Source organism: Neurospora tetrasperma (assembly GCF_000213175.1).
Source record: "Neurospora tetrasperma FGSC 2508 unplaced genomic scaffold NEUTE1scaffold_81, whole genome shotgun sequence".
Taxonomy (NCBI): Eukaryota; Fungi; Ascomycota; class Sordariomycetes; order Sordariales; family Sordariaceae; genus Neurospora; species Neurospora tetrasperma.
Genome location: NW_009799179.1, coordinates 7,499,361 through 7,511,459, shown reverse-complemented (window position 1 = coordinate 7,511,459; position 12,099 = coordinate 7,499,361). Strand labels below are relative to the sequence as shown.

General features: G+C 53.1%; 4 protein-coding genes across 4 annotated transcripts; 2 read left to right on the top strand and 2 right to left on the bottom strand.

Moving 5' to 3' along the window:
• Positions 1-806: 806 nt before the first annotated feature.
• NEUTE1DRAFT_119124 (NADH/ubiquinone oxidoreductase) lies at positions 807-2,293 on the bottom strand (the record flags this gene model as incomplete). The annotated part of the gene is made up of 4 exons (XM_009858553.1): positions 807-1,541; positions 1,673-1,878; positions 1,977-1,993; positions 2,116-2,293. 4 exons carry the CDS (start codon positions 2,173-2,175, stop codon positions 1,255-1,257), a joined length of 570 nt encoding a protein of 189 aa, XP_009856855.1.
• A 306-nt stretch (positions 2,294-2,599) lies between these two features.
• On the top strand, positions 2,600-4,065 carry NEUTE1DRAFT_73667 (uncharacterized protein; the record flags this gene model as incomplete). The annotated part of the gene is made up of 2 exons (XM_009858552.1): positions 2,600-2,896; positions 2,950-4,065. 2 exons carry the CDS (start codon positions 2,600-2,602, stop codon positions 3,880-3,882), a joined length of 1,230 nt encoding a protein of 409 aa, XP_009856854.1.
• Positions 4,066-4,372: 307 nt separating this feature from the next.
• On the top strand, positions 4,373-8,463 carry NEUTE1DRAFT_73666 (uncharacterized protein; the record flags this gene model as incomplete). The annotated part of the gene is made up of 1 exon (XM_009858551.1): positions 4,373-8,463. The coding sequence occupies one exon, from the start codon at positions 4,391-4,393 to the stop codon at positions 8,273-8,275; it is 3,885 nt and encodes a 1,294-aa protein (XP_009856853.1).
• Positions 8,464-8,930: 467 nt separating this feature from the next.
• NEUTE1DRAFT_73663 (uncharacterized protein) lies at positions 8,931-11,290 on the bottom strand (the record flags this gene model as incomplete). Its single annotated transcript, XM_009858550.1, has 2 exons — positions 8,931-10,556; positions 10,619-11,290. 2 exons carry the CDS (start codon positions 10,948-10,950, stop codon positions 9,143-9,145), a joined length of 1,746 nt encoding a protein of 581 aa, XP_009856852.1.
• Positions 11,291-12,099: the final 809 nt, after the last annotated feature.

Here is a 12,099-nt window from a genome sequence, read left to right as displayed (position 1 = left end):
ACTGTGGTTGGGAAACGACGGATGAGGTGCCGGATAGTCACGATCCTCATTGTGGATGGACTGAAGTGAAGGTAAGTGCACGGAATGCCGCTCATTTTGTACTTGTGTCGATCTTGCACTGCACCTGCTGATTAAGTGCATGCACGAAATCTCCAAAACCACTTTCCTGTTGTTGAGGGCCAGGAGAACAGCACCAATAGCATGTGATGGTTCTGGTTCCCAATGTAAACGAGTTAAAACATTCCAAGTATGCCAGCCACTTCATTTGAAATCCATTGCTGGGGTTCAAATAGACTATGAGAATCCCACCCGGTGATCAACGGTGACACGGATTTGCCAAATATATCTTGCAGGCTTCTTTATGATAATCGTGAGTGTTGAGGCAGAAGTTGCGTTTGGCGATAAGATAAATGACATCATGTTCCGAGCAAGTGTGATGGGAAGGCGGGATGGGCTCTTTGGCTGACAGTGACGGGACAGGGTGAGCGGGTCTCGCCGAATGATCGAACGGGACATTGACGTGCAAGACACACCTTGGTGGTGACCTGAGACGGCTATGGCTGCGGCTGAGATCACATAGCCTGGGTCATCATATTGCGGTCGTCAATCAGTTGTCGAAAATATAACCAAGAAACTCTGACGATCAACTTCAAGACCCGTGGGTGTAGGTGCAATCACATGAACACGTTTCGAAGGGAACAGGCGAATGTCTACCTCTAACGTGCTGATTCCTAGAATAGTGATTATGTCGTCCGAGTCTTGTGTAGATTGAATAGGTAATGGGATGAGGCAAATTGAAAGAGTAGAGAGAAATGCATGAATTGTAAATGGCTCATCTTGTCATTGTCATAATTGTAGACTTGACGAGTAAACCAGACCCAATCCTCAATTCATCGGGAGGTTGTCAAGTGATACGTCAGCGAGGCTGCGGCATCAGGCAGGTCCCGAAATCTCAGTGGCTGCCGTAATATCAGCGTAACACAAAGCGCACCCTCTTGTCCATAGGTAGTTCTCTATTGGTGATGAACACCTCTAACAACCCAGCCAATCAACGCACCTCCTGAAGTATCGCGTAAAGGTCAGGGTAGGGGATGGTCGTTAACTTGCGTTCTGTTCTGTTGGTCCAGCGTTTAAAGCTCCATGTTTACACCATCATCCGATAGGTCAGCCCTCTCGCCTAACAAGGTTCTGTTCTCACCCTCTGGCGGACTACCATTCCCGGCCTTCGTATTTGACTTCCGCCATGCTCGTATCTTACGACGAGCTTCCCTTGCCCAAGCGCTCAGCCTCCAACTCCCTCTCGGCCTGCTGGTAGTACTTGGCTGTGTCGACACCATGCTGGTTGTGGTTCACAAAGTTGAACCAAGGGAGGACAGCGAAGAAAAGGGCCGAGTATCTCGACTGACGAGCAGCCATGCCTTGAACATCGACAGGCAGAGTACTGACACCGTAAAGTGGCTGACCAGCCTTGACCTTGTCAACCATCTCACGCATGTCCATCTGTACCTCGCGGGCGTTCTCGCTCATGCCATAGAAACGGACTGTTACCATGTTAGCGCACTGTCAAGAACAGAGCCTCTTATCACCGGGATATCCCTGCGACCACTGCCATTTGGGACTGCGGTGAACTTGAGGAGAATGGCGCATGTTGAAGAGAACGAGGATAACGTACGGATGGATCGTTGGTAAAAGTAAAGAAAGCCACCGAAGAAACCCACGGCGGTTGCCAGTCGCATCGCCTTGGGAAAGCCACCCTTTCCAACACCTGATGGTGCCATCTTCTCCATCAGATATAGAAGGCCGGGGCCAGCAGCCCCCGCAACGGTGCCGTGAACATAATCGGACGGGCGAGCGTAGCCGATTACACGGCGGAAGTGCCTGTGTCGTGGTTATTCAGGTCAGAATTGCGCATCTCGAGATGGGACTATGTCGTGGGAAACGTTGTTGGACAGTGTCCGCAGAGAGAAGAAGCGTACGGGTCATTGTCGATAAGCTAGATAAGGTAGGGATGCGATGTCAGCAAACTGAACGTTGTTTTGGAAGGTTTGCTGCGATCCAGACGATGGAATGCGTAACGCATCGTCAAGATATGGTGATGCAATTGGCGAAACCCACTGGATAATTGGTATTGAGTGTCTTGCTGATCGTGTACGTCGGGGATGAAGTGCTGGACATTGTGACGGCGGCCGACGATTGCGTCGTCGATGGGGTAGCACGAACGTTATGGAGCAGCTCACGACTCAGGTCCCGTCGTCGTCGATGGAGTCGTTCAGCGGGATGCCCACAGTGAGGGCTGGAGCTCGTAGGTACCGTAAACCGTATTGATGCCTGAGGCGGCAAAGGTCCGTCGTTCCCCGCCGTTAGTGGTAAGGAGCGAAAGCTGAGCTGAGCCACACGCGCCCGGGACCCCCTGCAACGGCGCCACAGACTAGGTACATACGGAAGTGCTGCCAAGCCGCAACCACTTACACTTGCAGTTGCTTGACGCGCCATGGAAGCTGCGAAAACGCGTCTCATGTCTCCCACCACTTTGATCGATAATTTTCAACATCGCCATCACTTTGGGACCCTTTAGCGAACGCAGATATACGAACTCACTATGCCAGCTCAATATAACGACAACAACACCAGCGCTTTCGTCAACGAATTCCTTGCGGGCTGGGATGATGACGACCCCTTCCGTTCCCCAAGCCCAGAGACGGCCAGAACAAACAAAACAAATAACAAGAAGCGCAAAGAGCCAGATACCCTTGGTATTGACAAAGAAATCGATGTCACCAAAAAGGCCAGGGTTCCGCGTGTGAAGCTGGATGATGCCAGACTATTATCCGACAAGGGCATTCCAAAGTTGCGAAAGACCTCATCGAAGTTGAAGTTGAAAGGAAAAGGCCATGAAGTAAGACAGTCACACTTCTGTTGTGGTCAATTGGCTAATATAACCCGTCTTAGTTTTCAGATGCCGCTCGTCTACTCTCCTTCTACCAGGAATGGCTCGACGACCTCTTCCCGAAAGCTACTTTCGTAGACGCCCTTGCTATGTGTGAAAAGGCCGGGCACAAAACTACCCTACGCAATGCACGACTAAAGTGGATCGCCGAAGGGAAGCCCAGGTCAACAGCAGTTGAAGAGGAAGAGGATGGAGACCGCGAAGGACAGCCATCTGCTCCTACAGAACCCACCAGGATGGCATCCATATTCGAGAAGGCGACAGGGGCTAGATCAAAGACACCAACAATCGATGATAATTCACTCGGAGATGACGACATTTACAATGCAACACCGAGACGAAATCAACCAACAGCGGCACCTGGAGACATACCCGATGATGACGAGTTGGACGCACTTATGGCCGAAGCAGAGTCTGGGGCCGCTCCAGGGGCTAGCAAAGCAACAAACAATGGGGCTGCTTCCGACAGTATATTTGGCGGCGGGGCTATCAACAGGCGCCCACGGCCATCCGAAGTTCCAGATGACGATGACCTGGATGCATTGATGGCGGAAGCTGAGTCATATCGGCCGTCCACCACAAACCGCGGCAGCATCTTTGGAAACGGTAGCGCTTTTGGAGGTGGTAAAGATAAGCCAGCCATGGCCGCACCACCACAAGAGGATGATGACGGCCTAGATGCCCTGATGGCCGAAGCAGAGATGCACGCGTCTCTCGCTACAAAAACGACGGGAAAAGAGTCCACCAGTAGGGAACAAACCAGTGAGCAGGATGGAGGCAAAGATGCACAAAATGATGATGAGGATGATCTGGATGCCTGGATGGCTGAAGCTGAAGCGTACACCAAGACTGCGAGCAATCAGGTTGCTCAACCCAAGGATACGGATGATGACTGGGAAGCAGAGGCTGCGATGGCCGAAATGCATGGGTTCTGAAGAGAACCTAAAGCAGCCCTATCCTGCAAGGCCCAACAACGGACCGTCGCAATAGTCCTGGGATCGTATCTAACGACGTGATGATAACGATGCGCAGTAGTATACAACTATTGGCTGAATAGGCTCTTCATGGATGGCTCGGCGGGCAAACTTAACCCTAACCCGCGTAATGAAACAATGTGTAAACATAACCCCTGGGGTTTCTGAAAACCAGATCAGGGCAGTTGCAGGTTTGGCGTCAGCGTAGTACACTAGCTAGCTAGATTCCCTTGGTTTTAACCCCACAATATGATTGTGGTGGGGCGAGTTAGCGACAGAGCATCTATAGCATCCGTCATCATCCATCCTTCTGTTCGTCCCCCACTTCAACACAACATCCCAAGTGCCAGTGTGATTCGGGATACAAACGGCACATCAGGTGCCATCATTAGTGCCTTCCAACCCTAGCCGTTTAGTCTTTGCCACGGATATTTGAACACTCGCATCTGGCACACGCGTACAGCCCAAGATGGCGTACGACCTCAACGAAGCCATGGCGAAGCTGCATTTCGACGACGATGCCGAGAATGGCGATGGCACTCCCTCCTTTGATCCCATCGACGACATCCTCTTCGAACGGATCCCACCGAGCGAGCTGCGACACGGCGAAGCTACCGACCCCGAAGCGCATCGCGTCAAACTTGAGAAGAAGTACTTGACGCCATCCACGACTTTCTCGACAGAATGGCTGAACCGCCTCCAGCAACGCTGGGACACACCCGTCGACCACTCCCTGCTCTTCCGCATCGCTCCCACACAAACACGTACTGTCACTCGCTTCCAGCGTCATGGCCTCGAGGGTCGCGTTACCGGATATCGCAACGTCACCGTGCCAGCCTCGCATGCCACTGCCAAGACGAGTACATCCATGATGCGAAAGCCAGCCAGCAAGTCCGAGTTTGTGCGCGGTGGGGCTGGCTTCTTTCCCTTCGCCCCAGGCGGTCTAGACGGTATCGAGTCTGCTTCCGCATTAGAGGATCAATTAAGAAAGGACGCCGCATCAGACGAAGGAGAGAGCAAAAAGAAGCTGGAAAGGGTCATCACTCTCGCTGAGGGTGGTTTTCTTGAAGTTGCACCAGGATTGTCGCGCGGTATCGACATGAGCAAGAGAAAGAAGACAGCAGATGCGGAGAGCGAAAAACAGGCCAAGGAAGTAGAAGATGTTCTTGGTCAAGAGCCCGAGGACGCTCCCGACGGCGAGGGCGAGAGGGACGAGGTCAACGGTGTCAAGAGGGAAGAGAGTGAAGATAGCCAAGACGACTTGGAAGATATCGACGCCATATTGCCTGTCGAATTTCCTGCCCTCGAACCTCGTGGCACATTGACCGCGTCCAGCGCTAGAAAAGCTGGTCGGGAGTGGGCACACATGGTCGACATTAGGCGGGAGATACCCAACTTTAGGGAGTTGGTACCCGACATGGCAAGGGAGTGGCCTTTCGAGCTGGATACGTTCCAGAAGGAGGCCGTTTATCACCTTGAAAATGGCGATTCGGTATTCGTTGCGGCACACACATCAGCCGGAAAGACGGTGGTCGCCGAGTACGCTATCGCACTGGCTGCTAAGCACATGACCAAAGCTATCTACACATCCCCTATCAAGGCGCTGAGTAACCAAAAGTTCAGAGACTTCAGGCAGACCTTTGACGAGGTTGGTATTTTGACCGGCGATGTGCAGATCAACCCCGAAGCCAGTTGCCTAATCATGACGACGGAAATTCTTCGGAGTATGCTCTACCGCGGAGCGGATCTCATTCGCGATGTAGAGTTTGTCATCTTCGACGAGGTACACTATGTAAACGACTACGAACGTGGAGTAGTCTGGGAAGAGGTTATCATCATGCTGCCTGAGCACGTTTCGCTCATCTTGCTGTCTGCGACGGTCCCCAATACTTACGAGTTCGCGTCTTGGGTGGGTCGGACGAAGCAAAAGGATATCTACGTCATCTCGACGCCCAAGAGACCTGTTCCCTTGGAACACTACCTTTGGGCTGGCAAAAAGATCCACAAGATTGTAGACTCGGAGAAGAAGTTCATCGAGACCGGCTGGAAGGAAGCCAATCTTGCTATACAAGGCAAGGACAAGCCGCCCAAGGCCATCGAGGCCTCAACAGGACCAGCGCGGGGCGGTGGTAACCAAAGAGGTCGTGGGGGTGCGCAAAGGGGTGCGAACCAACCACGAGGAGGTGCGAGAGGAGGTGGCCAGCAACGTGGAAGGGGTGGCCCACCGCGTGCAAGCCACACTCCCGGACATATGGGCCGGACAGGGCGGCCAGGAGGCTTTACGTCTGCTGCTCAGGACAAGAACCTGTGGGTCCATCTTGTGCAGTTCTTGAAGAAGGATAATTTGCTACCGGCTTGCATCTTCGTCTTCTCCAAGAAGAGATGTGAAGAGAACGCCGATGCACTCAGCAACCAAGACTTTTGTACTGCGCAGGAGAAGAGCCACATTCATATGATCATTGAAAGGTCGATTGCTCGGTTGAAGCCCGAAGACCGAGTGTTGCCGCAGATCATTCGGCTGCGCGAGCTTCTGTCAAGAGGTATTGCTGTTCATCACGGTGGCTTGCTACCCATTGTGAAGGAGATGGTTGAGATCTTGTTTGCGGAGACTCTGGTCAAGGTTCTCTTTGCCACCGAGACCTTTGCAATGGGCTTGAACCTGCCGACCAGGACGGTCGTCTTTTCTGGCTATAGAAAGCATGATGGTCACCAGTTCCGCAACCTCCTGCCTGGCGAGTACACTCAGATGGCTGGTCGCGCTGGAAGACGTGGTCTCGATACAGTCGGCTCTGTCATCATTGTACCGCCTGGCGGAGACGAGGCCCCGCCGGTTACCGATCTCAGGCAGATGATCCTTGGCGAGCCGAGCAAGCTTCGTTCGCAGTTCCGTTTGACTTACAACATGATTCTCAATCTTCTCCGGGTTGAAGCACTAAAGATAGAGGAGATGATTAAGCGTTCCTTCTCAGAGCATGCTACTCAGCAACTTCTTCCGGAGCATGAAAAGGCAGTCAAGCTTTCCGAGGCTGATCTGGCCAAAATCAAGAGGGACTCGTGCCCTATCTGCGACGTTCACATGGATGAGTGCCATCAAGCAGGAGAGGATTTCAAGGTAGCCACAGAGGAGCTTTATCGCGCTCTACTGGCCATTCCGGTCGGGCGTAAGCTGTTCACACCTGGTCGACTTATCGTTTATATGAAGGAGGGCGTCAGGACCCCCGGAATCCTGCTTGCCGAAGGACCAAGCAAGGCGGGCACCGCTGCTAACCCGACACTGCATGTTCTTGAGATCAAGACCGGCAGGGACCTTCGCAACGATACCGATCTCCTGCCATTCACCCCGACTCTGGCCAAATGGTTCACTCCCTTGCCGGCACACAAGAAAAACATCTACACCAAGACCGTTCACATCCCTCTCAGCGACGTCGTTTGTCTCACTAAGCATATCACCAAGAACATTGTTCCCGAACTTTTTGAAGGTGGCGATGGTTACACCAAAGCGAAGGAAGCACTCCACCAGATTTGTAAATCCTGGTCCGCGCCCATCTGGGACGAGATGGACCTCAGCCGCATCAAATCCCTCTCCATCCACGAGATCATCACGCGCCGGCGCGACGCCGAAGTCAAGTGCACAAAGTCCCCCGCCGTCGACTGCGATCTCTTCCTCAAGCACTACGCCATGTGCCACGACCAGTGGCTGATCAAGACCAAGATCGACGAGCTGCGCCAGTCTCTCTCCAACCAAAACCTACAGCTCCTCCCGGACTACGAGCAGCGCATCCAAGTCCTCAAGGACCTCTCCTTCATCGACGACGCCAGCCGCATTCAGCTCAAGGGCAAAGTCGCCTGCGAGATCCACTCGGGCGACGAGCTCGTTCTCACAGAGTTAATCCTCGAAAACGTCCTCGCCGATTACGAGCCCGCTGAGATCGCCGCTTTGCTCTCCGCCTTTGTCTTCCAGGAGAAGACAGACATGGTCCCCAACTTGACGTCCAATCTCGAGCGCGGGCAAAAGACGATCATCGAGCTGTCTGAAAAAGTCAACGCCGTGCAGACGCTGCACCAGGTGATCCTGTCGTCGGACGAAGGGTCCGATTTCGCAAGCAAGCCCCGGTTCGGGCTGATGGAGGTCGTGTACGAGTGGGCCAGAGGCATGAGCTTCAAGAATATCACGAATCTGACGGACGTGCTGGAGGGCACCATTGTCAGGACCATTTCGCGTCTGGATGAGACGTGTAGGGAGGTGAAGAATGCGGCGAGAATCATTGGTGATCCGGAGCTGTATCAGAAGATGGCGACGACACAGGAGTTGATCAAGAGGGATATCACGGCTGTGGCTAGTTTGTACATGTGATTTGATGAGTTATGTATGTATGTCTGTATGTAGGGGTTTGTTTAATTTGGGTGGTTAGTTGATTGGTTGGTAACTCTTGAAAAGCGATTGCGTGCGCGCGTATGGATGGCATCACGAGCATTTTGTATCTGCTTTTGTGTAATTTCCGGGCTAGTTCGAGCGTCAATTATCATCATGATGGTATGGGGTATTTGTTCACTTCGCTTGTCTGAATTTTGCTGTATGTGTTGCCTGTTATATATTGCGGATATCACTCAGTGTTCGTGGAATGCAAAAAGTCTTAATAGACCATAGCCAACACAGAGAGCGATGATTTTGCACAGGGAAACATTCTGACCTTAAAACCAACGTGGGATGAACACGACAGCTCGTCTTGACGCACTGTGATAGTCTCTGTGCCGACATGCGTGAGGCTGTAGACGCCAAAGCCGCTGTGTCGATAGTCAGGAGGGCGAAAAAGGGGTTCGGCGGGGTTTGCCACTCTCTTTCCCGCTCCTATCCAGGAGTCAGTCATCAACACCAACTTACCGTCTGTTCATCATACCACTCTCCAGCAAATTGCTGTTTACGTTCATCAAGGCATTTCCAAAAGACTGACTGTAGCAATTGCATTTCCGCGAGAATCACAAGTTGGGAACGGGATAAGATCATGATATGAAACAGAGTGGAACGTTCGTGTTCAATTTGTTTCGATGAAGCCACTGGTAACCACTCGCTAACACGCATAGAACGCCCACAGCCTAAGCCCCGTAAACCCAATATTGGCCCCTTCTGGGTTTTGCCAAATGCCCCGGGTAATAGTAGTAAAGATATACGTCATACAAGATTGTGTTTTCAAAAAAGAAAAAGAAGAAAAAGGAAAAGTCATCAAGACATCCTCCGACGCTCTGTGTCGAGGTGAGTTTTGAGGAAGCCACAAGGCCCAGCCTTCAGCTTCCGTTTTGGTATTACCTTCAACTTGTATTGTTGTTGAAGTTTGTTATTATCAGTCGTGGTTGGTGTGTGTATCGTCAATGACGGGACACCGGTTGACCCACAGAGTTTCGAGGAGGAGCCCCTGAGTTCTGCGCGGACTCTCATCTTCCGCTCTTCCACCCTCAGAACCCACATCAAGGTGGGTAGAACTTCCTTCGATGGCAACATGGCACCCTTGGGCCAGAATGCCAGCAATCCAGTACGTGGCTGCGCTCGCTGCTCCTTTCCGTTAGCTGTCGCCGCCGCCGAACCGTCCTCTCCCAAAACCTGTGGCACCGTGCGCCCTTCAGATACAACCCACCGCAATACCTCCATCGTCGCATCCATTAAGGGACGCGCCAGTATGGGGCTGCTGGTAAGGATCTTCCGAAGCGTTCGGATACGTAAGGTTGTGGACTGACGCGTTCGTGGTTGCGCAGAATCCGGATTGTTGCTGCGGCTGCTGCTCGTTGCTGTTTGCGGCATTTGAGACGTCGGGGTTGATGAATTCGTCGAAGAAGTTCTCGGGGTTTGCCGGGAAGTGGAGGGTTTCGGTGTCGTCACCAGCCATACTATACTCATCAAAATTGCTGGGGCTGGGGGAAGAGAAAAATTCCGTTTCATAGATGTAGCGATCAGCATCAAAGGTCTTTGAGAGAACGAGATCATCCATGAAATTGCCGAGGCCGAGAGGAGCAGCAGAGAGAGAGGATCCAGCGACGGGGGCTGAGACTGCTGGGACACTGCCAGGCACTTGGAGCGTGGCACTTCCGCCGACCGACACTGCAGGTCATCACACAACACCACAGCAGGATGTTGTGTCGCATCGGGGGAAGTGTCCACAGTCGCAGTGGAGGTAATATCCGCAACAGGTTGGGCAGCCGTCGATTGCTCCTTCTCGACATCCTCCTCCTCCATCTCAGGGATAGGGTTCAATACGGGAGAAAGAGAAGCTGGGTTGACGGTCTCTTCGGTCTTGATGGTAGGGAACAGTTGCTCGAGAGAGGAGTCGTGCTTTGACAAGTTGTGGCCATCTTGTGAGCTGAAGAGCTCTTGTGAGAAGGTGACTGGGGTAGGGTTGAGACCATCGAAGGATGCCGGTCGTGTGGCAATCGTAGGAGCAACACCATTTTCACGGAGTGCCTGGAGGAGAGTCTGGTTGATCTGTTGAGCTTGCATGAGGAGGGTCTCAAGCTCCTTGTTGCGTCGTTCCAAACCCTCGACTTCGAGTCTCTTGCGCTCTCGTGAGGACTGGGCGGCTCTGCGGTTGCGGAGAACGCGTTCGACGCGACGTTGTTCCTTCTCGTCCTCGGTCTTGGCACGTTTCCTGTTGAGAGGTTAGCAAAGGAGCAGACAAGGGTTTGAAGGTGTTAGTAATGTGTAACGTACCTTGGTGGGAGGTTAGTCTTGGGCTCTGGCAGGACTTGACCCCACGACTTCCTCTTCTTGACAGGCTTCTTCTCAGTCTCTGGCGCCGGTGTCGAAGCGGGCGTCGAGCGTGGCGGGATCTGAGGAACTGTGAGAGTAGCAAGAGCCGTGAGGTCGACGTCGTCTGCCAAGGAAACCGGTGACATGACGTCGAGCGATGGGGTTGCTGATGTCGTGCGGTCAGAGCCGAAGACTTCGGGAAAGATCTCGCCAGGAGTGGCGAGGAGAGACTCGGCTGGGTTCTCGAATTTGAGGTTGGCCGGCGAGGGAGAGTGGGCAGCCCAGGAATCCATGATGGGTATCGGCGTCCACGGTAGGAGGACTTGATGTTTGCTGATAGAAAGCTGTGGCAGTCACTGGTGTTGGCGGTGGTAAAAGAATGATGTTGACTGCAAACAATGAACTAGTGCGTATATGTTCGCTGACAGTAAAGAGGTGCCTGCCTAATTCCCCAATACTCGAAACGTCAGAGAATGGAGTATTTGTTAAGCTTAATGCATCGCGGGTAAGGTTGACTCCATCCACGCGTAAGTCAGTACACTAGGCACCAGGATAGTCCAAGACGCCAAAGGGGGAGCCTAGCGGGAAGAGGTCGAGGATGGAAGCTGGTTGGTTGTGTGGTGAAAAGGACAGATCTCTTGTTTGAACAAACTGGGGGGGAACGATGTCGAGTCTGGGTGAGGGGTGGGAGGCCAGGCTGCTTTTATCTTCTGGACACGGTTTCCAGAAAGGGGGCTCATGCCTCAGGCAGCACGGACCTTATTCGTGTCTATTCGTCCAAAGCAGCACGCAACTGGCACCCTTCCTTCGTCTGATTGGCCACACCGCCGCCCAGATTGACGAAACATTGCGGCGCCCCTCTTGGCCCTCGCATCGAGGCTCCAGATGCCAAAACAGGGAATCGCCGAGAAGCACGCTAGTGGGGCGGCTCATGCCAGTCAGTGCTGGCAATGCGCAGCCAGGGGTAAGAAGACGCAAGCGCAGGGCCGAAGTTCCATCCTCGAGCCCCTGGGCTCCTCAAACCCCTCTGAAGCTCGAACCTTAGCGTCGGCCCTTGGGATTTCTCTTTGACACAAGCGCCCCTCCGGTCCTGCTGTTGATCATGCCCGGGGGACCTCATTGTTGGAAGACGCGGAATCGCCGGGCGGGCGGGGACCGACATCGTAAGGAGCTCGATTTGTCCCTCTCACTTGAAGCATCCGACGGTGGGTGCGCTGAGGTGAGATACGGTAGAGCTATGTTCGCACTTCGCATCATCTTCGTACAACTAAAGGCCCGCAGAAGGGACAAGCCACGATGGAGACAGCTGCAAGAGCGGACCCGGCGATAGGCACCTTTTTGACGAACCGCTGTTACTCATCACCAGATATGTACCGAACATCATCAGTTTGACAGTCACACCGACAAAACTTGCATGCGTGTCATTGCTGGGCGTTGATAGG